This window comes from Pecten maximus, chromosome 2 (genome assembly GCF_902652985.1).
Source record: "Pecten maximus chromosome 2, xPecMax1.1, whole genome shotgun sequence".
In the NCBI taxonomy this organism is placed as follows: domain Eukaryota; kingdom Metazoa; phylum Mollusca; class Bivalvia; order Pectinida; family Pectinidae; genus Pecten; species Pecten maximus.
The window spans coordinates 44,630,792-44,656,594 of NC_047016.1; the positions used below are offsets into that span (position 1 = coordinate 44,630,792).

The 25,803-nt window shown below is 40.8% G+C and overlaps 1 protein-coding gene across 2 annotated transcripts; it reads right to left on the bottom strand.

The window, feature by feature from the left end:
- On the bottom strand, positions 1-24,141 carry LOC117322215 (angiotensin-converting enzyme-like). Of its 2 annotated transcripts, XM_033876988.1 has the most exons (12): positions 24,027-24,141; positions 11,713-11,874; positions 10,120-10,262; positions 9,179-9,330; positions 7,638-7,869; positions 6,842-7,042; positions 5,551-5,815; positions 3,971-4,203; positions 2,268-2,412; positions 1,899-1,997; positions 751-876; positions 1-382 (listed from the first exon to the last, which is right to left on the bottom strand). In XM_033876988.1, exons 5-12 carry the CDS (start codon positions 7,726-7,728, stop codon positions 205-207), a joined length of 1,338 nt encoding a protein of 445 aa, XP_033732879.1. In that variant the 5' UTR covers positions 7,729-7,869; positions 9,179-9,330; positions 10,120-10,262; positions 11,713-11,874; positions 24,027-24,141; the 3' UTR covers positions 1-204. The 2 variants fall into 2 exon arrangements, with proteins under 2 accessions (XP_033732879.1, XP_033732880.1); XM_033876989.1 differs by lacking the exons at positions 1-382; positions 751-876 and adding an exon at positions 886-1,607.
- Between the last annotated feature and the right edge of the window lie 1,662 nt (positions 24,142-25,803).

The window sequence follows — 25,803 nt, forward strand, 5'->3', positions numbered from 1 at the left end:
ATAAAGAAGACCGATAATTTACTCAAGAAATGTTGTATGAAGCTTATGATGACTTTTACAAAATTTAAATGTTTCACTAATCAAATGTTTTGAACAAATTTCTTAACAGAAATGATTATAATGGTCCTTTAAAGTCAGATGTATTAAATCAACACACATCAAATACGGACTAATCTTTTATTACAGTGAGCTATTGTAACAATGTCACTTCTTGCTTTTTAATTTTGTTTGTTTGTCAGTTGTTTTTTTATTTTCAATTTTCATCCAATCCATGAGAGGTTGAAAGTAGCGAATGATCGAATCAGCACTGATGTCTCTTGTTCCTGTCATCTGCTCCAAAGCCTCGGGCCATGGTTTGCTTCCCCCAAGTTTCATCATATCACTGTTCGTGACAAAAATATCTCTAATCAATAATACGTCTCAAAATAGGTGATTTGATTGACCAGCAATCAAATACCTTCTACACGTTGCTATTCCGTAAAGGTTTTATTTTTACGTGGTTATATTTCCCCAATATTCAAGAATATCATAAATTCTTAAGAGGTTATAATGGAAAAGAAAAAAAAAAACAAATATTCTGTTTTACAATTTCCATGAATATACATCTTGTTTGAGATATTTTAAATTACCGAACAAAAACATTGAAAAAGAAGACAGATGGAGTTATTTTATGTCCCAACTTTCTTCATATGTTGACTACAGAACACAGTCCAGATCATAGATTAGGAATCGTGAGATAAAACTACCTACTGCAGAATTGTGCCCGCCTCCACGCTATTGAAGAAGTCGCATTCGTGCAGCGGTTTATGTACGTGACCTGCTGCTTTACACATAGCTTCGTAAAACTGGAACTGCACGACAAAACTAAAGAAGTACCTGTAAGATCAACATAAGAATGATGCAAGGTCGAGGAGTGAGCGTGGACTCATTTGGAGGTTGTCTCACAACGGTGTTGGTATTTCACATGCTGTTGTTCTATCTATGTACAATCAGCGATGTCAATCATCTAGGATTATATTCGGTATTGTATCAGGCAAGTTTATCAGGCTAGGGCGTATAAATCATTAAGTAAAGTAGACAAAAACGCTTTAATGCTTTTTCCCGTTTCTTAAAATCCTTATGTCTGATTTATGACTCAAAGAACCAAAAATGTAAAAGGCATCAGTTTCAATCATATCATGATGTCTTGTACTTTAAACTTTTCAGACGATCCCAATGATGGGGCACACTTCATCCTCACATTTCTTATTTCTTATACAAAAGGTCATCAACCAAACACACAGATCGCTTCCTTAACGTCATAACAAACATGCAATTCACTTTCTTAATGTTATATACCAAACATACAGATCGCTTCCTTTCAATTTATGTATCATTTTGTACCGCTTGTTTCGTAGCTACATATATATATGTCTACGTTTATTTAAAATGCAACAGACCTTTTTAATGATAACGTCTATTTCTATCTGTGCAGTTGTATAATCTTGACTATAGCTAACCTGTCGTCAAACACAGCAACCTGCTGCTGGCCTAGAGGGTAATATGTCCCGCTAGCCACTCCTGTTTCAGCTCCCATTAAAGCATTATTCTGCATCAGACTTTCGAAGCTAGAGATATAATATATGTGTGTGTGTGTGTGTAATCTATATGTATGACCGCTGAATTCAGAAATAAATAAATTTCATAACTGATCTGTACCAAACATACAGATCACTTCCGTAATGTCATATTCGAAACATATAGAGATCGCTTCCTTAAAGTCAAAACCAAAGATTGTGATACGTGAAGTCGTTCACTATGAATACCAAATATTTACCAGAAGTCATAAAGTGGACGTACTAGCCACATACTAAGAGTCAAAATCAAATATAGCGGATATAGTTGGTGGAGACAATTACCGTACGTAGGGGACGCTAGCGGCCACGTGGTATTTAGCACCTGGATCAAAATACTCCTCCCCTCGAGGCGATGGAGGAGATATCATCTGGTACTCCATCCTGTGTGAAGGAAAATATATGGTTTCAATGGTCATCTATGATTTCTGATATTTAGCTATGATTATAACACGTAAAATAATTCATCAATTCACACTTTCTTCTATAATAGATTTTGCGTTCCCTCTAAAAATGTTATCATCAGTAAGTTTTATGTCGTGGCCATGCCCCTTACACAAACCTCCTATATAATTCCTCCTACAAATATCTATCACTCTGTTAATTACATATCACGCCATCTTTGACCCGTTTCGTAAAGTCACGACTACAAACCTCATCTTCCACCACTCGGAGTTGTAATGTTCTGGTTTGATGGTTCCCCTGAACACTGCCCATCGGTACTTGTCGATTAGTAAGCCGAATGGAAGAAAAGCAACCTTTAAGAGGGCTTTCTTCATCAGGTAGTTCATATCCGCCTCTGGAAAAGTCGAGACCCAGTAACGTAACTACGGAATAGTATTATAGTCAGAAAATCTCTAAAGCTTTACAAATCAAGTAAATAGTTATTCATATAATGAGAACAGCATTTGCGATCGTCATCATCGTTGCGTATATTTATGTCTCGAGAACAAAGGTACATGAATGATTTGCTGTATATCCCCTGAGAGCTAATCTAATAAGCCATCGTTCATTCCTGAGACTATACATGTAGCGTATACTTTCTGCCCGTCGTGTTGGACTTCTCTGATGCACATATTTTATTTTAATTTAATTTGTATTTTAATTATGGTACCACTTCGGTATATGTTAAGTGTTCAGTGTGTTTATTCATAGCGTTGAACATGTGTTCTCTCCGGAGTGTTGAACTTCTCTAATCTGCTCAATCCGGAAACAATACACATTTAAAGGGGCATTCCTTCGTTCGAACGCCAGAGGTGTGTTGTACATTAATTTATACGATTGATGAATAAAAGTAGATTACACTCATATTTATGATTAACTTTGTTGGAATAAATATCGTATTTGTACAGAAAATCCGCAAAACTCTGACGTTCTGGAGGAGTATAGAACATGAAGGGGGGTCTCTGTATATAGTATGTAATACATTGATATGTATATACCACGAATGAACCGAATTAATCCATTTCAAACAACGCCGAGCGTGCTCGTCTATCTACATGTATATATCTAGATCTAAAGACACTTTATGGAACAGGGTTTTTATGTTTGTAGTTTCCCAATTAAGCTCATCATATGCAGTTATTGATTCAGTTTAGCAGTTACCCGCACCATTTTTCATAGTACCTTATACGATACCCGCATCATAGACATACAGTTACTGTCATCATGCCAAAACTTCCGATGTTAATATCAGCTTCATTACACCAAGTATCGCTAACTCATCGCTTCAGATTACATTTATATTCAGAATGTCATATAGAGTTAAAGAACATTGATAATTCACATCAGATAATACTCGCCGTTTCCGCCCTGCGCAATATTGGATGTGGGTAACTGATGTTACCCGCATCTTGTTGTTACCCGCATCAGGTTATCCCCCTATGATTACGAACCTGTAAGTCTGTTGCGTCGACTATCAATTTATATCGCAGAACTTTCCAGAAACAATGCGAGTTCCTCGTTCGAATCGACTGACACAGCCTCCTTTGCTCTCTTCCTTCTTTCCAAATAGTTGCCCTTATTTATAAGAGTTTATATGGCGTTCGCTACCTTGTCGTGTCCTCATTTTCTCGCCGATTGAGCCGTGAACGCCATTTTCGTTTTCTGTTCGTGAACTTGTCTGCGCATGCTCGTATTTATAGTCGTTGGCGGCGATTAATTTTCGCACTTCGGGTCGAAGTCACATTTTCAAAACTTTTATTTCCAATAATTCTGGTCATCTTCAGACATTGAGTGTTGTATTACGGTTACGTTTATAACTTTTACTAGTTGAGAAAATTACAAGATTCCCGTTTACACTCGTTTTGAAAGCATAAACTCATTTCAACGATGGATTGCCCCTTTAAATAACTTACCGTGCGTGTCTACGCCCGGACTCGGACAGGCTACTCCAATCAACTCACACAAGTGTTGGGGTGTTCGGACAGCATTGGCAATGGTGTCTCCGATAGCTTCATGGAATCCCCCGTTTGCGCCTCGCCGGTAGACGACTGGCTGATTCTCGTATGCCATAAAGTACTGCACGTGACCCATCTCGTGGTGAATCGTCTCAAAGTAATCCATAGTTACATTGGTACACATCTTAATCCTGTTTATTAAAACACAGTATTGACGTATGGAGGTGATGCTTTTTAAAAGTCTTCATTAAGAAATATATAGTAATACTGGTATAGGCAAAAACATGTAGTATTACTAGTAAAGAATGGTAGGTGGGTCTTGACCCTTAGCAGGAATGATAGGTGGGTCGTGACCCTTAGCAACAAGGGTAGGTGGGTCGTGACCCTTAGCAACAAGGGTAGGTGGGTCGTGACCATTAGCAACAAGGGTAGGTGGGTCGTGATCCTTAGCAACAGGGTATGTAATGTGTCGGGGGTCCGTACCAAAGTTACTTCCTGGGATTTCTGATCGGTGCTCTAATCGGATGCTCAAGAGTGCCGATATATACAAAAACATGCTCTGAGCAGAACTGACTAACAATTATTACAGATATCAACTAATGTAGAGCGAGGGCAAAACGTCTCTACCTATATCTACTCACTTCTTAAAAAAATCAATTAATATTAACTATTAATACCACAAGGTAACGTATATGGTAGCATGTAATGTACAGCTTTCTTAGAACAAAGTACTCTATCTCTGAGTACTCCCACCAGACGACAAGGCCGATACGTCTGCCCGCTCAAAGGGACATAACTAGAATGCACCGCTGCTCAAAGTCACAACCAGCCATAGGTACCAGTGCTGAGCACTCCAGAGCATGGGCTAAAGCGTCTGCTCACTACAGTAGGGTCCATATGTTATCTTCTATACGACCGCTCTTTCAGCTACATCTACAGACTGTTCACTCACTTCAACTCGTAGTTTATACCTCTATCTATTCAACGCTGCTGCCTGGTCAGTAGTCGAAATCTGGTCTAACTGACATGCTAGCAGACGGTTTTATATACCCTCTGAAGACCGAAGGTAGCGGCATTTATGTTCCCGCCGGAACTTTCCGATGTTACATCTTTTTCTATACCAGGTTTGAATGGTATGCGCGCTTATCTCGCCATGCTGCAAGCTTATTATTAACACCGAGGTTGTATCAAAACATGGAAGTAAACAGGTATTGTAACATTATGAACTGTATAACTGATGTACAAATAAACAATCAGCTGGATAGGTGAGAATGTGATTGTCAAATGTAGGTGGTCGTGATCTTTGGCAAAAAGAATGGTCGGACGGTCGTGACCCTTGGCATTAAGAAGGGTAGACGGATCGTAAACCTTGATTAGAAGATTAGACGAATAGTAAGCCTTGGCTATAAAGTTTCGGAGTTAACCCTTGACTAGCGAAGATGGATATTTTTTGAAATCGCAGAATGTTGAAAAATGTAATAAACAATCAATAATAGGACAAACAAAGGGAAGTTAACATCACAATATGCCAATTTTACCTGAAATCGTCGTCGTCAAAAAAGTCCCACGCAGAGGCATGACAAACAAGTTTACGACCAGCTGGTTTTACAATAATAGATTTCCTCCGGAATTTTCTCGTCATTCTCGGCAGTCCTAGAGACATATAGAACTCCTGGGCCTTCATAAACATTTTCACTGGTGTATACCCCTGATCTTTCAGCACATCATCGTAATTTTCGTTTTGTATATCATAAGGTCTCACTATATCGAAAATTGATTCAAAATCTTGCGCCCACATATTACCTGAAACAAAAGAATAAAGTGCTGCATTGTCTTCGGTATCGAGTGCCAAACGTATTTACAGAATATTGCAAATCAATCTGGATAGGCTGTAAATCTGTTTGGACTTTCCAGTGATAAATTTTATTTGAAGACTCACTAACCGATACGTTTAAAACCGTCCACTGATTTATTAGCAACACAAACCACGATATACGAAGATTTCAATCAATGTTCAATAAAAGGTAATCAGAAAGCTTGTTTTGTCATATATATCAATCTAAAGCTTCCAACCCTGGGATATCTCAAAACATACAGGGGTGGTAAAATATGGACCAAAACTAATGTTATTTATAATTCATTGACCTTATTTATCAAAACATAAATGACCTTATTTATTCAAACATCACTATCTTATTTATCAACACGCAGATGATCTTATTTATCAACACGTTAATGATTTTATTTATCAACACGTCAATGATCTTCTCTATCAACACGCCAATGATCTTATTTATCAACAAGTCAATGATCTTATTTATCAACAAGTCAATGATCTTATTTATCAACAAGTCAATGATCTTATTTATCAACAAGTCAATGATCTCATTTATCAACACATCAATGATTTTATTCATCAACACATCAATGATCTTATTTATCAACACGTCAATGATCTTATCTATCAACACTTCAATGATCTTATTTATCAACACTTCAATGATCTTATTTATCAACACATCAATGATCTTATTTATCAACACATCAATGATTTTATTCATCAACATATCAATGATCTTATTTATCAACAAGTCAATTATCTTATTTATCAACACGTCAATGATCTTATTTATCAACACGTCAATTATCTTATTTATCAACACGTCAATGATCTTATCTATCAACACATCAATGATTTTATTCATCAACACGTCAATGATCTTATCAATCGACACGTCAATGATTTTATTTATCAACACTTCAATGATTTTATTTATCAACACATCATTGTCTATGACAAGCATCCAACAAAACCATGAAGATATTTACCAAGTAAGTGAGCGGGTATGGACCCATCGTCTGGAAAAGTGATGTCATCCCTGTAGAAATCCACCAGTTTATTTCGGACATATGTGAGAAGTTCTGAGTACAAAGGTTTCAGCTCTGTCCATAATTTGTCACACATTTTCTCTACCCCATTAATTTCGTCGAAATCTATCGTAAGCCAGACCTCCGCTTGTGATTTGTAACCTATATGATGGTATATAACACATTTATCTCACTTCGCCACATAGAGAATGTAGGATTTTGACTGGGATTGTAGTGCTCAAATTTCCTGGTTTTCCTAAATCTTTTATTTCGTGGATTGACACCATTCTTGAATCTTTACTAAATATCCCTTTCACAGATGTAACTCGTTATCGGGCGTAGATTAGCAATTACACGATATCAACAAAAATACTCTCCAAAATGATTTTGTTAATGGCTGTGTTTCTCACTCTATAACGTTTAAATCATTTCCAATATTACCTTTATTACGCAAGTTAAATATAAAGCTAGACCACACACATATAAGCCATTAGATTTTGCTTTTGTTGACCGAATTGCAATTAAAACTAACAGAGAATGCCGCCATACTAAAGATACAGTAATTCTAACTAGATCGATAAAACGTGGGGAAACAGTGTAAATCTGTATGGAAACAATTAAAAGGACAAGGCGAATAAGACCAGGTGTCCAGGAAGGGCAAGCGACAGTCAGAATACATAAATATCGATTACATAGCAATATTGCTGTGATTATTAATTTCGGAAATATCTTCAAACAACAAAGTCGTATATACTACCGTTATCCTTGGCTCCAGTGTTCTGAAGTTCTACCAATCTAGTAAATTTTTTTTTCATCTGTTTGCCAGTGACGTCACGCCATTTTCCCATGCCTCCCGGAGCTCCGCCTCGTTTCGGCTGTTAGCCATGATTTCAGTCAGCTCTGGTTCGATCTGTAGCTTTTCCCCGTCCATTTCTACTACAGCACTTCCATATATTTCGGTAAGATCGGCTTTTAAATCCTCCAACTCCCTACAACGGCAAGGGCGTCATATCAATCACGTGTTTCCCTAGTCAGGATATAACAGATGCATACTACGCCCGTCTGACCAGATCCAGTGTTAGATATTTAAAGGAAATAACCAGTGTTATGTCTATGTGATAAAAATGGTTGCACGGATGCTTCTGTTACTAAAAGTGATAGTCATCACTATACGAAGGCTAATTGATAAGTTGTGAGCCTCATATTGTAGGATTTGAATACTGCCGGACATACTGTATTATTTTTCAACATAATCCCCTTCAATATCTATACACTTTTGCCACCGGTGTTTAAGAGCCTCAACGCCACTTTTATTGAACTCATTTTCGTGCTATCCAGAATGTCATCCATTGCATGTTAGGGTTAGGGTGCCTGAAATAGCTGTTTTCAGGTTTGGAAATAACTGAAAGTCTGATGGAGCGAGATCAGGTGAATAAGGCGGCGCTCAATCAATTTAAAGCCACAATCGTGAATGTGGTCATGACAATGCCAGACTCTTTCACCCTAACCCTAACCGATTTTGTACAGTTTGCAAAAGCCGCTTGTCTTGTTTACTTTCGAGTGCTACTTCGTCGATATAAACTAACCAAATGAGACCAGTCCCTGGGTACACGGCCCTATATAGTCAGGGAATAGCAGGACTTACAAATGAGACCAGTCCCTGGGTACACGGCCCTATATAGTCAGGGAATAGCAGGACTTACAAATGAGACCAGTCCCTGGGTACACGGCCCTATATAGTCAGGGAATAGCAGATAGAATATCCTTGGGTGTATGTACCTCCTTCAATACGAGGCTCACAACTTATCAATCAGCCCTCGTAGTATTAATATTTAATATAATAGCATTTTTGCCTATACACTGCCTCTTGATTTAAGTACATTAGTATAATCCTGATACCAGTTAAAGCGTCTCTAGTATGGAACACACAATGCTTCTTAACCAGATTTCAACTAGGTTAATGGAAACGGAAAACTTAGGACAAAGTCAGCTTATGCAATCCTGTAAATAATGTACTTATTATAAAAACCAAAATTTTATTTTCCCCAGAAAGGATCATTTCCCCAACGCAAATACATGTTCTTCTACAATATTCACGTTAAAAGAATTAGGACAACGACACATTATCTGACTGAACTGTAGACCTTTGAAGAAACATGCACCAAAACGTTAAGCAATTGTTGACCGACATAAAAACGGACGCAGCGGCTATACCATAATACGCGAGTCGAATTTAGACGGACGTAAAAGAAACTAAACATGTCATGTTATTTGTTGTAGATATACGGTATGACTTACTTGACAGTATCCGGGTCTTTGGGCGAGTATATCTGGCTCAACAGCTTCAGCTGTCTGCTGATATCATCAGAGAAGTTTGGATTCCTACACCTACCAGCTTCCTCCCCCAATTGTCGTGCATATGCCGTGAACCTCACATTGCTTTCCGTCATCTGCAGTATAAAACATACAGGTACCAGACCAATGTAGAGATGTGTTATCGTGATATCATAGAGGAGAGTTTTGTTGTAGACCAAACGTCACGTGTTAGTTGATATAGTCGTTATACCCATGGACAGCATTCCTTACACTCTCTATACAAAAAACGAAGCATTCAACAGAAGCGTTTTCGATCATCACTCATCTAGGAACCTACGTTTCAGATCACCACTCCTTTATGAACCTGTGGCGAAAATAGGCCTTACGTTCTTGTTCACTATGCCAGGTGTGTAATTCTCTGTACATGTGTTGTTATTGTCAGCATCAGTTAGATGCTTTGCTATCGACAGTGACGTGTAAGCGTTCACGTGACTAGTTCCTGTTATTAATAATAGGGGGCGTTGTTTCCCTCTTTTGGTATAAAAAGGCCGAAACACAAGGTGTAGAGTCTTATTTTAGAGCTGGTCCGTCGTCTGAACTCCATCATAGGTTAAACTATTAAGTGAGTTGGTCAATATCATCAGTCTTGTATGTTTCGTTGTGTGTGTGTGTAAGATAACTCCGCACTGTTGCTGATATAATTGTAAGGTCCTGCGTACATCTAATTGTAATAAAAGTAATTAGTTTACATATATAAAGCATGTATGTAGTGTTTTATAGTGTCACATTATCTACATATATTGGCTTCTGTAGACTAATCTGTTAATTGTTACCATAAGTTCATACAAAACAAAACAGGTATAACTTGGTTAATGCTATGTTATACATGTATCCAAGAACAGTTGGGGATATGTATCACGAACCGTGTTCTTTGTAGTATTGGTGATGTTGGACTCGTAGTTCCAGTTATCCAACACATTTCTGTTCATTTCAATTCGGTATTCCTCATTGATTTTCCGCAACCAACCATGCGTGACTTCTTCATCACTCGCGCTACAGGATTCATCTGATATAAACATGTAGCAAAAATGATGAAGATAAAAACATAAACAATTGCTATTACCTCGAATGCATAGGATATTAACAATCGTATTTGCCTGGTAAACATAAATCCATGATTTAACAATGTATAGCAAAAGAATAGTATCTTTTATCAAATTAGATACGAGGGATGATTGATTTGTTGTTAGCCTCGTGTTGAAGGTGGTACTCATGGATGTTCTTTTTAAGTCCTACTACTCTCTTACTATATAGGGCCGTGTACCCAAGGACAAGTCTCATTTGGTTAGTTTATATCGACGAGGTATTACTCTAAAGTAAAAAGACTGCTTTTGCAAAATGGACAAAATGGGTGAAAGAACAGAGATCCAATATTTGCATAAAAATGTTTAACACCTAAGGATATGGGGATTAGGGAAAGATGCCCTTCATATGATACAGGGAAAAGGTGGGTGGCGGAAATTAAGCGCGGCCGACAGAGCCTTGATGCTGACCCCCGTCCTAGGCTTGTCAAGGTTGCAACCCCAGAAATGGTCAATAAAGTTTATGATATTGTTATTACTGACAGACGAGCCACAGAAAGATATATAGCCAGTAAAGTTGGCATTTCACACGTAAGAGTACATTCCATTGTGACCGAGGATCTTGCAATGAGAAAGTTTTCGGCCCGATGGGTAGCTAGACTTCTGACAGTTGATCAGAAGCACACCAGGCGAACATTATCACGTGCTAATCTTAACCTTTTTGAGAAAGATCCTGCCAACTTTCTTCAGAACTTTGTCACTATGGATGAAACATGGTACCACCAAACAGCAATTTAAACCATGGAAGCACCCTGGCTCTCCCCGCCAAGAAGGCAAAGACTGTTCCATCAGCTGGGAAGGTTATGCCCTCGGTTTTCTGGGATGCAGATGGTATTCTGCTGATAGATTATCTACAAAAGGGACACACAATCAATGAAACATCCTTCTGAGGCAATTACGGGAAAGCTCACTAAAGGTGTGTTATTCCATAAGGACAATGCTCCTGGGCAAAAGTCTTTCATTGCCATGGCTACCATTCACGATTGTGGCTTTAAATGTATTGAGCATCCGCCTTATTCACCTGATCTGGCTCCATCAGACTTACATCTATTTTTCAAAACTGAAAACAGCTATTTTAGGCACCCACTTTCAGTCCGATGATTACGTCATACATGCAATGGATAACTTTCTAAACAACCAAGAAAGGGAGTTATATAAAAGTGGCATTGAGACCCTTGAACACCGCTGGCAAAAATGTAGAGATACTGAAGGGGATTATGTTGAAAAATAATACAATATGTCCGGCAGAATTCAAATTCTTCAATAATGAGGCTAACAACATATCAATCAGCCCTCGTATGATGTTGTTAAAGAAACATATTTACTCAAAAATTAACTATATCCATATTTTTAAATGTAAGTGATATACATCACCAATGCCAGCTTCGAACAGCAAATCTACTTTCATTTCCATGAGCAATTGGAGCAGTTTCTCGAGCTTCATGTCGGCTTCTGTAACCTTCTGGTTCCATCCGTCCGCCAGAAGAAATAAACCCAAGATAACAGCTAAAGAATACATGTCATTTCCGTGCTGTTCTGTAAAAAGAGAAATCAGAAAAAAAAAGAAATAGTAAGAATAAACTAGCTATTCCCGTTCCGCGCAGTGATGTAATATTTAATATTTAACTGGGAGTGGCAAGGTACTCCAACGCAGCAAGTATTGATTTCAACTCTTTTCTGATGGAGATAAGAAAGCATGCACACTGTAACATTGCATGTCCACTGACTTTCTGTGAACAGATATGGTATATATGCTACTTACTTATTTAAAAGGAAAACATAAGAAAAACACTAATTCTACGTCATACAACTAACCAAACATGGAACATAGATATGATGTTATGTTCAAAAGTGCATTTCAATGTCAAAATATAATCAGTGTGTACATATCATGAAGTCAAAACTGTGTGAAACCAATGCTCATATTGTGTGCTTTAGACAGTTGTTTGTAAAACGGTATGGCTATTCTGTGTAATATATGTGATACAAATCAGCAAATCGTGTCCCATCAAACATAATATTCTCGCGTGTTGTTTTGTTGTTGTTTTTTTCATAGTGAATTTTATGAAATTATTGGTAATACAAATATCTATTGCACATTTTACATTTTTCATAATATTGGTTTTCTTCGCCGTCCTAATTTCGCTTTGTAAAAATGTTGTATTTAAAAGTTATTTGATTGCATCAACCAGCTGTCTTTCTTTTGAAATTGACATGTATACTTCCTTTTTTTTCTCGTTGTTATCGGGTTAAATCACGCAATATGTATGTACATCCATCTTTTGATGTTAACTGAGTTAGGTATAACACCTAGCCTCGGACAAAGGGAAATTAAGGTTATTAGCACACCTGTCTGAAATGTGACCATCTGAGTGATAAAATGCCACCTGTCAATTATTTGTATTAACTCTAGCTTAAATACCGTGTGTAACGTTTTGTAAAGATGATAAGAACCTAGAGTTTGGACTGCACTGGTTGATTTTCGGATATTCCGTTAATCGCCTTTCGACTCCTAGAAAGTTTAGTTTAATAAATACGATAAAATGGACCTATTTCAACATATGTGGATTTTATATTGATTCTACAAAAATATTACAAGGACAAAAAAAAACCGTTGCGATATTTTGTTGAACTTTACAAACAGCTTCACAAATTATATATCAACAGCAAGTCCCACGGTTTGCCATGATACATACTCGATATATGTGTTACTTACTGTGTACTTACAGTGACGATATATGTGTTACTTACTGTGTACTTACAGTGACGATATATGTGTTACTTACTGTGTACTTACAGTGACGATATATGTGTTACTTACTGTGTACTTACAGTGACGATATATATGTGTTACTTACTGTGTACTTACAGTGACGATATATGTGTTACTTACTGTGTACTTACAGTGACGATATATGTGTTACTTACTGTGTACTTACAGGGGGCGATATATGTGTTACTTACTGTGTACTTACAGTGACGATATATGTGTTACTTACTGTGTACTTACAGTGACGATATATGTGTTACTTACTGTGTACTTACAGTGACGATATATGTGTTACTTACTGTGTACTTACAGTGACGATATATGTGTTACTTACTGTGTACTTACAGTGACGATATATGTGTTACTTACTGTGTACTTACAGTGACGATATATGTGTTACTTACTGTGTACTTACAGTGGACGATATATGTGTTACTTACTGTGTACTTACAGTGGCGATATATGTGTTACTTACTGTGTACTTACAGTGACGATATATGTGTTACTTACTGTGTACTTACAGTGACGATATATGTGTTACTTACTGTGTACTTACAGTGACGATATATGTGTTACTTACTGTGTACTTACAGTGACGATATATGTGTTACTTACTGTGTACTTACAGTGACGATATATGTGTTACTTACTGTGTACTTACAGGGGGCGATATATGTGTTACTTACTGTGTACTTACAGTGACGATATATGTGTTACTTACTGTGTACTTACAGTGACGATATATGTGTTACTTACTGTGTACTTACAGTGACGATATATGTGTTACTTACTGTGTACTTACAGTGACGATATATGTGTTACTTACTGTGTACTTACAGTGACGATATATGTGTTACTTACTGTGTACTTACAGTGACGATATATATGTGTTACTTACTGTGTACTTACAGTGACGATATATGTGTTACTTACTGTGTACTTACAGTGACGATATATGTGTTACTTACTGTGTACTTACAGTGACGATATATGTGTTACTTACTGTGTACTTACAGTGACGATATATGTGTTACTTACTGTGTACTTACAGTGACGATATATGTGTTACTTACTGTGTACTTACAGTGACGATATATGTGTTACTTACTGTGTACTTACAGGGGGCGATATATGTGTTACTTACTGTGTACTTACAGTGACGATATATGTGTTACTTACTGTGTACTTACAGGGGGCGATATATGTGTTACTTACTGTGTACTTACAGGGGACGATCATAAAGTGATAAATTAATGGGTTTCAACACTTGCACCAAAAACTTAAAGTTTTTGTCCAAGTCCAAAAGATGTCAAAAAGCATATTGTTTTCACCCAAATATCCTTAGTTTGACTACGGGAGAGAATATTATAATCCCACAAGGAACCTAATGTCAAATATCAGTACCCTAGTACAATCATTAAGTTGTTTGTTAATGTCTTTCAACACTTGCACCAAAAAATTAAAGTTGGAAGACCAACGCCGACGCAGGGATGACAACATTAGTTGTCCCTCTTCTTCGAAGAGACGAGCTAAAAATCGAATAAAAATGTACATGGCAAATGTGTCCAAGCAAAGACAATTATTTATCTCCCGAAACCAATATTGTTCAGACGGGTTTTCTTGAACTACGGGAAAGTAAGGATGTAAATCAGCTGGTGTTTCCTCGAGAACGCGGGTTGTTAACACAACCTTTACGTCACGTAAGCAAGTTTGGTCTCTTGGAGACAAACATTACGTTCTCGGCTCACCTCTCTGTTATCTGTACGTCTTATCGTGTGTCAGGTCCCTGTGTGTTATCTGTACGTCTTGTCGTGTGTCAGGTCACCTCTCTGTTATCTGTACGTCTTGTCGTGTGTCAGGTCCCTGTGTGTTATCTGTACGTCTTGTCGTGTGTCAGGTCACCTCTCTGTTATTTGTACGTCCTATCGTGTGTCAGGTCCCTGTGTGTTATCTGTACGTCTTGTCGTGTGTCAGGTCACCTCTCTGTTATCTCTACGTCTTGTCGTGTGTCAGGTCACCTCTCTGTTATCTGTACGTCTTATCGTGTGTCAGGTCACCTCTCTGTTATCTGTACGTCTTGTCGTGTGTCAGGTCACCTCTCTGTTATCTCTAGGTCTTGTCGTGTGTCAGGTCACCTCTCTGTTATCTGTACGTCTTATCGTGTATCAGGTCACCTCTCTGTTATTTGTACGTCTTGTCGTGTGTCAGGTCCCTGTGTGTTATCTGTACGTCTTGTCGTGTGTCAGGTCACTTCTCTGTTATCTGTACGTCTTGTCGTGTGTCAGGTCTCTGTGTGTTATCTGTACGTCTTATCGTGTGTCAGCTCCCTGTGTGTTATCTGTACGTCTTACCGTGTGTCAGGTCACCTCTCTGTTATCTGTACGTCTTGTCGTGTGTCAGGTCCCTGTGTGTTATCTGTACGTCTTGTCGTGTGTCAGGTCACCTCTCTGTTATCTGTACGTCTTGTCGTGTGTCAGGTCACCTCTCCGTTATCTGTACGTCTTGTCGTGTGTCAGGTCCCTGTGTGTTATCTGTACGTCTTGTCGTGTGTCAGGTCCCTGTGTGTTATCTGTACGTCTTACCGTGTGTCAGGTCACCTCTCTGTTATCTGTACGTCTTGTCGTGTGTCAGGTCCCCGTGTGTTATCTGTACGTCTTACCGTGTGTCAGGTCACCTCTCTGTTATCTGTACGTCTTGTCGTGTGTCAGGTCCCTGTGTGTTATCTGTACGTCTTATCGTGTGTCAGGTCACCTCTCTGTTATCTGTACGTCTTATCATGTGTCAGGTCACCTCTCTGTTATCTGTACGTCTTGTCGTGTGTCAGGTCCCTGTGTGTTATCTGTACGTCTTGTCGTGTATCAGGTCCCTGTGTGTTATCTGTACGTCTTGTCGTGTGTCAGGTCACCTCTCTGTTATCTGTACGTCTTGTCGTGTGTCAGGTCTCTGTGTGTTATCTGTACGTCTTATCGTGTGTCAGCTCCCTGTGTGTTATCTGTACGTCTTACCGTGTGTCAGGTCACCTCTCTGTTATCTGTACGTCTTGTCGTGTGTCAGGTCACCTCTCCGTTATCTGTACGTCTTGTCGTGTGTCAGGTCCCTGTGTGTTATCTGTACGTCTTGTCGTGTGTCAGGTCCCTGTGTGTTATCTGTACGTCTTACCGTGTGTCAGGTCACCTCTCTGTTATCTGTACGTCTTGTCGTGTGTCAGGTCACCTCTCTGTTATCTGTACGTCTTACCGTGTGTCAGGTCACCTCTCTGTTATCTGTACGTCTTGTCGTGTGTCAGGTCCCTGTGTGTTATCTGTACGTCTTATCGTGTGTCAGGTCACCTCTCTGTTATCTGTACGTCTTATCGTGTGTCAGGTCACCTCTCTGTTATCTGTACGTCTTGTCGTGTGTCAGGTCACCTCTCTGTTATCTGTACGTCTTGTCGTGTGTCAGGTCACCTCTCTGTTATCTGTACGTCTTGTCGTGTGTCAGGTCACCTCTCTGTTATCTGTACGTCTTACCGTGTGTCAGGTCACCTCTCTGTTATCTGTACGTCTTGTCGTGTGTCAGGTCCCTGTGTGTTATCTGTACGTCTTGTCGTGTGTCAGGTCACCTCTCTGTTATCTGTACGTCTTGTCGTGTGTCAGGTCACCTCTCTGTTATCTGTACGTCTTGTCGTGTGTCAGGTCACCTCTCTGTTATCTGTACGTCTTATCGTGTGTCAGGTCACCTCTCTGTTATCTGTACGTCTTGTCGTGTGTCAGGTCACCTCTCTGTTATCTGTACGTCTTGTCGTGTGTCAGGTCACCTCTCTGTTATCTGTACGTCTTACCGTGTGTCAGGTCACCTCTCTGTTATCTGTACGTCTTGTCGTGTGTCAGGTCCCTGTGTGTTATCTGTACGTCTTGTCGTGTGTCAGGTCACCTCTCTGTTATCTGTACGTCTTGTCGTGTGTCAGGTCACCTCTCTGTTATCTGTACGTCTTGTCGTGTGTCAGGTCACCTCTCTGTTATCTCTAGGTCTTGTCGTGTGTCAGGTCACCTCTCTGTTATCTGTACGTCTTGTCGTGTGTCAGGTCACCTCTCTGTTATCTGTACGTCTTACCGTGTGTCAGGTCACCTCTCTGTTATCTGTACGTCTTGTCGTGTGTCAGGTCCCTGTGTGTTATCTGTACGTCTTGTCGTGTGTCAGGTCACCTCTCTGTTATCTCTACGTCTTGTCGTGTGTCAGGTCATCTCTCTGTTATCTCTACGTCTTATCGTGTGTCAGGTCCCTGTGTGTTATCTTTACGTCTTGTCGTGTGTCAGGTCCCTGTGTGTTATCTGTACGTCTTGTCGTGTGTCAGGTCACCTCTCTGTTATCTCTACGTCTTGTCGTGTGTCAGGTCCCTGTGTGTTATCTGTACGTCTTATCGTGTGTCAGGTCCCTGTGTGTTATCTGTACGTCTTGTCGTGTGTCAGGTCCCTGTGTGTTATCTGTACGTCTTGTCGTGTGTCAGGTCACCTCTCTGTTATCTCTACGTCTTGTCGTGTGTCAGGTCCCTGTGTGTTATCTGTACGTCTTATCGTGTGTCAGGTCCCTGTGTGTTATCTGTACGTCTTGTCGTGTGTCAGGTCCCTGTGTGTTATCTGTACGTCTTACCGTGTGTCAGGTCACCTCTCTGTTATCTGTACGTGTTGTCGTGTGTCAGGTCACCTCTCTGTTATCTGTACGTCTTACCGTGTGTCAGGTCACCTCTCTGTTATCTGTACGTCTTTGTGTGTCAGGTCCCTGTGTGTTATCTGTACGTCTTATCGTGTGTCAGGTCACCTCTCTGTTATCTGTACGTCTTATCGTGTGTCAGGTCACCTCTCTGTTATCTGTACGTCTTGTCGTGTGTCAGGTCACCTCTCTGTTATCTGTACGTCTTGTCGTGTGTCAGGTCACCTCTGTTATCTGTACGTCTTGTCGTGTGTCAGGTCACCTCTCTGTTATCTGTACGTCTTACCGTGTGTCAGGTCACCTCTCTGTTATCTGTACGTCTTGTCGTGTGTCAGGTCCCTGTGTGTTATCTGTACGTCTTATCGTGTGTCAGGTCACCTCTCTGTTATCTGTACGTCTTGTCGTGTGTCAGGTCACCTCTCTGTTATCTGTACGTCTTGTCGTGTGTCAGGTCACCTCTCTGTTATCTGTACGTCTTATCGTGTGTCAGGTCACCTCTCTGTTATCTGTACGTCTTGTCGTGTGTCAGGTCACCTCTCTGTTATCTGTACGTCTTGTCGTGTGTCAGGTCACCTCTCTGTTATCTGTACGTCTTGTCGTGTGTCAGGTCACCTCTCTGTTATCTGTACGTCTTACCGTGTGTCAGGTCACCTCTCTGTTATCTGTACGTCTTGTCGTGTGTCAGGTCCCTGTGTGTTATCTGTACGTCTTGTCGTGTGTCAGGTCACCTCTCTGTTATCTGTACGTCTTGTCGTGTGTCAGGTCACCTCTCTGTTATCTGTACGTCTTATCGTGTGTCAGGTCCCTGTGTGTTATCTGTACGTCTTGTCGTGTGTCAGGTCACCTCTCTGTTATCTGTACGTCTTGTCGTGTGTCAGGTCCCTGTGTGTTATCTGTACGTCTTGTCGTGTGTCAGGTCACCTCTCTGTTATTTGTACGTCCTATCGTGTGTCAGGTCCCTGTGTGTTATCTGTACGTCTTGTCGTGTGTCAGGTCACCTCTCTGTTATCTCTACGTCTTGTCGTGTGTCAGGTCACCTCTCTGTTATCTGTACGTCTTATCGTGTGTCAGGTCACCTCTCTGTTATCTGTACGTCTTGTCGTGTGTCAGGTCACCTCTCTGTTATCTCTAGGTCTTGTCGTGTGTCAGGTCACCTCTCTGTTATCTGTACGTCTTATCGTGTATCAGGTCACCTCTCTGTTATTTGTACGTCTTGTCGTGTGTCAGGTCCCTGTGTGTTATCTGTACGTCTTGTCGTGTGTCAGGTCACTTCTCTGTTATCTGTACGTCTTGTCGTGTGTCAGGTCTCTGTGTGTTATCTGTACGTCTTATCGTGTGTCAGCTCCCTGTGTGTTATCTGTACGTCTTACCGTGTGTCAGGTCACCTCTCTGTTATCTGTACGTCTTGTCGTGTGTCAGGTCCCTGTGTGTTATCTGTACGTCTTGTCGTGTGTCAGGTCACCTCTCTGTTATCTGTACGTCTTGTCGTGTGTCAGGTCACCTCTCCGTTATCTGTACGTCTTGTCGTGTGTCAGGTCCCTGTGTGTTATCTGTACGTCTTGTCGTGTGTCAGGTCCCTGTGTGTTATCTGTACGTCTTACCGTGTGTCAGGTCACCTCTCTGTTATCTGTACGTCTTGTCGTGTGTCAGGTCCCCGTGTGTTATCTGTACGTCTTACCGTGTGTCAGGTCACCTCTCTGTTATCTGTACGTCTTGTCGTGTGTCAGGTCCCTGTGTGTTATCTGTACGTCTTATCGTGTGTCAGGTCACCTCTCTGTTATCTGTACGTCTTATCATGTGTCAGGTCACCTCTCTGTTATCTGTACGTCTTGTCGTGTGTCAGGTCCCTGTGTGTTATCTGTACGTCTTGTCGTGTATCAGGTCCCTGTGTGTTATCTGTACGTCTTGTCGTGTGTCAGGTCACCTCTCTGTTATCTGTACGTCTTGTCGTGTGTCAGGTCTCTGTGTGTTATCTGTACGTCTTATCGTGTGTCAGCTCCCTGTGTGTTATCTGTACGTCTTACCGTGTGTCAGGTCACCTCTCTGTTATCTGTACGTCTTGTCGTGTGTCAGGTCACCTCTCCGTTATCTGTACGTCTTGTCGTGTGTCAGGTCCCTGTGTGTTATCTGTACGTCTTGTCGTGTGTCAGGTCCCTGTGTGTTATCTGTACGTCTTACCGTGTGTCAGGTCACCTCTCTGTTATCTGTACGTCTTGTCGTGTGTCAGGTCACCTCTCTGTTATCTGTACGTCTTACCGTGTGTCAGGTCACCTCTCTGTTATCTGTACGTCTTGTCGTGTGTCAGGTCCCTGTGTGTTATCTGTACGTCTTATCGTGTGTCAGGTCACCTCTCTGTTATCTGTACGTCTTATCGTGTGTCAGGTCACCTCTCTGTTATCTGTACGTCTTGTCGTGTGTCAGGTCACCTCTCTGTTATCTGTACGTCTTGTCGTGTGTCAGGTCACCTCTCTGTTATCTGTACGTCTTGTCGTGTGTCAGGTCACCTCTCTGTTATCTGTACGTCTTACCGTGTGTCAGGTCACCTCTCTGTTATCTGTACGTCTTGTCGTGTGTCAGGTCCCTGTGTGTTATCTGTACGTCTTGTCGTGTGTCAGGTCACCTCTCTGTTATCTGTACGTCTTGTCGTGTGTCAGGTCACCTCTCTGTTATCTGTACGTCTTGTCGTGTGTCAGGTCACCTCTCTGTTATCTGTACGTCTTATCGTGTGTCAGGTCACCTCTCTGTTATCTGTACGTCTTGTCGTGTGTCAGGTCACCTCTCTGTTATCTGTACGTCTTGTCGTGTGTCAGGTCACCTCTCTGTTATCTGTACGTCTTACCGTGTGTCAGGTCACCTCTCTGTTATCTGTACGTCTTGTCGTGTGTCAGGTCCCTGTGTGTTATCTGTACGTCTTGTCGTGTGTCAGGTCACCTCTCTGTTATCTGTACGTCTTGTCGTGTGTCAGGTCACCTCTCTGTTATCTGTACGTCTTGTCGTGTGTCAGGTCACCTCTCTGTTATCTCTAGGTCTTGTCGTGTGTCAGGTCACCTCTCTGTTATCTGTACGTCTTGTCGTGTGTCAGGTCACCTCTCTGTTATCTGTACGTCTTACCGTGTGTCAGGTCACCTCTCTGTTATCTGTACGTCTTGTCGTGTGTCAGGTCCCTGTGTGTTATCTGTACGTCTTGTCGTGTGTCAGGTCACCTCTCTGTTATCTCTACGTCTTGTCGTGTGTCAGGTCATCTCTCTGTTATCTCTACGTCTTATCGTGTGTCAGGTCCCTGTGTGTTATCTTTACGTCTTGTCGTGTGTCAGGTCCCTGTGTGTTATCTGTACGTCTTGTCGTGTGTCAGGTCACCTCTCTGTTATCTCTACGTCTTGTCGTGTGTCAGGTCCCTGTGTGTTATCTGTACGTCTTATCGTGTGTCAGGTCCCTGTGTGTTATCTGTACGTCTTGTCGTGTGTCAGGTCCCTGTGTGTTATCTGTACGTCTTGTCGTGTGTCAGGTCACCTCTCTGTTATCTCTACGTCTTGTCGTGTGTCAGGTCCCTGTGTGTTATCTGTACGTCTTATCGTGTGTCAGGTCCCTGTGTGTTATCTGTACGTCTTGTCGTGTGTCAGGTCCCTGTGTGTTATCTGTACGTCTTACCGTGTGTCAGGTCACCTCTCTGTTATCTGTACGTGTTGTCGTGTGTCAGGTCACCTCTCTGTTATCTGTACGTCTTACCGTGTGTCAGGTCACCTCTCTGTTATCTGTACGTCTTGTCGTGTGTCAGGTCCCTGTGTGTTATCTGTACGTCTTATCGTGTGTCAGGTCACCTCTCTGTTATCTGTACGTCTTATCGTGTGTCAGGTCACCTCTCTGTTATCTGTACGTCTTGTCGTGTGTCAGGTCACCTCTCTGTTATCTGTACGTCTTGTCGTGTGTCAGGTCACCTCTGTTATCTGTACGTCTTGTCGTGTGTCAGGTCACCTCTCTGTTATCTGTACGTCTTACCGTGTGTCAGGTCACCTCTCTGTTATCTGTACGTCTTGTCGTGTGTCAGGTCCCTGTGTGTTATCTGTACGTCTTATCGTGTGTCAGGTCACCTCTCTGTTATCTGTACGTCTTGTCGTGTGTCAGGTCACCTCTCTGTTATCTGTACGTCTTGTCGTGTGTCAGGTCACCTCTCTGTTATCTGTACGTCTTATCGTGTGTCAGGTCACCTCTCTGTTATCTGTACGTCTTGTCGTGTGTCAGGTCACCTCTCTGTTATCTGTACGTCTTGTCGTGTGTCAGGTCACCTCTCTGTTATCTGTACGTCTTGTCGTGTGTCAGGTCACCTCTCTGTTATCTGTACGTCTTACCGTGTGTCAGGTCACCTCTCTGTTATCTGTACGTCTTGTCGTGTGTCAGGTCCCTGTGTGTTATCTGTACGTCTTGTCGTGTGTCAGGTCACCTCTCTGTTATCTGTACGTCTTGTCGTGTGTCAGGTCACCTCTCTGTTATCTGTACGTCTTGTCGTGTGTCAGGTCACCTCTCTGTTATCTCTAGGTCTTGTCGTGTGTCAGGTCACCTCTCTGTTATCTGTACGTCTTGTCGTGTGTCAGGTCACCTCTCTGTTATCTGTACGTCTTACCGTGTGTCAGGTCACCTCTCTGTTATCTGTACGTCTTGTCGTGTGTCAGGTCCCTGTGTGTTATCTGTACGTCTTGTCGTGTGTCAGGTCACCTCTCTGTTATCTCTACGTCTTGTCGTGTGTCAGGTCATCTCTCTGTTATCTCTACGTCTTATCGTGTGTCAGGTCCCTGTGTGTTATCTTTACGTCTTGTCGTGTGTCAGGTCCCTGTGTGTTATCTGTACGTCTTGTCGTGTGTCAGGTCACCTCTCTGTTATCTCTACGTCTTGTCGTGTGTCAGGTCCCTGTGTGTTATCTGTACGTCTTATCGTGTGTCAGGTCCCTGTGTGTTATCTGTACGTCTTGTCGTGTGTCAGGTCCCTGTGTGTTATATGTACGTCTTATCGTGTGTCAGGTCATCTCTCTGTTATCTGTACGTCTTGTCGTGTGTCAGGTCACCTCTCTGTTATCTGTACGTCTTATCGTGTGTCAGGTCATCTCTCTGTTATCTGTACGTCTTGTCGTGTGTCAGGTCACCTATCTGTTATCTGTACGTCTTATCGTGTGTCAGGTCACCTCTCTGTTATCTGTACGTCTTGTCGTGTGTCAGGTCACCTCTCTGTTATCTGTACGTCTTATCGTGTGTCAGGTCCCTGTGTCCTACACCTTCAATAGGTTATAAGTGCCGAAGTCTGAACACACACAGGTATTGTAAAAAAGGACAATAGATGGCAAATAAATATCCAAAAATCCAAGCAATTACCGTCTACAAACATGTTTATATTTGTGACATTACGTATCAGGTTACATACCTAGCTGGTTCAAATATACGTGTACATTATTGATGTCCCAGTTTTGTTTTTCATTTTTCTTTTTATTATCTACCTAGGTAAAATGTCGATGATAGAAATATCAATTATTTACCTGATACATATGTTACATAAATGTGTCTTTTTCGGGAATATGTAAATGGACTTGGCATAGTTGATAAGAACGAATTTAGTCACATTACAGAGATACAGTCGGGCGTTACTTAGTCAAATACTCCATTTCCTCGATAGCTTTCGTCTGTAAGTTAGACAGTGAAAGGGGATCAAGCAAACATCCTACTGTCTTTTTTTCTATATTTTTCTCAAAATGGTAAAAAAAAGTTTTGTTTTTTTGTGTGTGTGTAAACTTTCAGTTTAAATGGCAGGACCAATTATCTGTACAAAACCCGGTGTTATAATGGACGTGACCGAGTACTATACGTGTGTATCATAGAGTATGGTGTTTATTTTACTCGATTACCCATGGGAACCACTGGTATTTACTGGCGAGATTTCAGGTCAATTTCATTATGAAATGTCACATTTAATCGTATAGTGCTGAGTCTAGATTTCCATGTGGTGTGTTTAGAACTGGGGTATCTCCCAGAACTTCCATCAAAACATAAGGAAAGAAAGAATAACTGCCTATAATGGAAGTATTCGTATACACGTTAAACACAATTGATATCAATAGACATATGTTGTCTGTTTCTTCTCTATTAGAAGGCAGATGTCCAGAAGTAAAACTCGTATGATGTTAACAAACACCTGATATTCATGTATGTAAGTACACATACTTATGTATACTATTTCGTGTACTTACCACTCCTCTCGGACGTCCAACACCAAACTTTACAAAGTTGATTGTCTGGTCACAATATCACTGGTGGAGATACAACATGGTGGTTGTGCTTACGTGTAGGCTAAGTACATGGGTATACACGTACACATAATAGCTTTAAATATCAGCATTCACGGTTCGTGTACCGGGTCACGCACGACTGGTACGTCGCATTAGATGATCACCGAGCTGGCAGCTAGCGGCGGTGAATTTCGTTTGACATGTTGTTCATGATTTTGAGGTATCAAGTAATTTTTGGTGTGAACAAAATTGCTATTACACATTTTTATGTTTAATACCAGGAACCCGAAGTCTGAAGGGATGTTGGTGACGATACTGACATGCCCGATTCTCTAATATCTCCACGAAAAATATCCGTGGTCAATGTATTACTTCTGTTAAATTCTAGGCTTCTTCTTTGCACTCTAAACGATTAAGGACAGTGATTCTAGATGGGTTGATTTTTTCCCTGAATTTATAATATGGTTTAAATGATTGAACTGGGTGCAATATCAGAACGACTTAACGTCCGGCCACATCTGTCCTTGATCCAAGTTTTGATTAAAACAGCTATAATTTAATCACAGAAACTAGATACATTAACCTTGCCCGAAATGTCTTGGTTAAATCTCTGAACTAAATGTTATCTACGTGACGATATATACGGACAGATACACAGATGTCCGTTCATCCGTCCACATGGTCAAAACGCTTCTCGGAGCATATATTAAAAACAAGAGGCCCAGAGGGTATGTATCGCTCACCCAGATATGGCATTAAATATGGGGGAAACACTACATTTCTACATAAAAGGGATTTTAAAGAATTTGCTATATTTCCCTATTTGACACTGTCCCTCAGGCCCCATTGACCATCGTTACTAATCTGGTCCGTATTCACCCAAAGATGCCTGGGACCATTTTTGTCAAGGTTTAGGATGATAAACACATTCAAGATATGGACACTTTAATAGTTGCTATAAACATACTCAAAGACTTTCATTAACTTTATTATGCTTTTTCAATGCAAGAAAGAAATTAAAAGGGGGGTATTCATCTACTTATTCATTCTAAATAAGTAGATGAATACTCAAATAAATCAAGTAGAAAAAAAATATGACTAGATTTGATCAAGATCAAAACACGGGTTTCCATCCAGGAAATGATGGTAGACATGTTATCGTTCTGACGGTCGCTTTGATACGTTTTACCTACGTTTTCTCTTCACTACCCTTGTCTGAACGGTCTTTTCACTATCGTTACCTTGAACTTCGAATGTCAAGGTCAACAAATTGCATACCTTTTGTGGCCAGCCATTCATTCTACAGATGTTCTAATAATCAAATCTAGCAGACCGACTAACACCATTTATTCAAAATGGAAAGGTTTGGAGTGATGTTCTTCCGTCCATCATATTCTCCATGAACAATACTGTTAACACTACATTGGGTTACAGTCCTTACGAGATTATTGTTGGTTATCGTCCACGATTACCACTTTCGACTCATGTTCTCCGAACAGAATTCCGACACCATTCCAAGGGACTATCACCGATATATCGGGACGATTACAGATCGTTTGAAAACCATTCGGGATGATGTCGAAAAACACGCCACAATCGCAAGGGAAGGTTTTCTCAGAGAGAAAATTCAAAGATCAACCCATTACATGCGGATATTGGAGATTATGTTTACTTGTTAAAGGAACCTACAGACAAAGGTCAGAAATTTCAAAACAAGTATGCTGGACCTTTTGTAATC

What these genes read in the sequence shown, in the direction of transcription:
- LOC117322215 (XM_033876988.1), bottom strand. Translation starts at nt 7,728, where the DNA reads ATGGGAAAATGGCGTGACGTCACTGGCAAACAGATGAAAAAAAAATTT. An exon ending in CACTGGAGCCAAGGATAACG is followed by an intron (nt 7,043 to 7,637) that starts GTAGTATATACG and finishes ACCATCATATAG; the next exon opens with GTTACAAATCACAAGCGGAG. An exon ending in GAGGCGGGCACAATTCTGCA is followed by an intron (nt 383 to 750) that starts GTAGGTAGTTTT and finishes TGTCACGAACAG; the next exon opens with TGATATGATGAAACTTGGGG.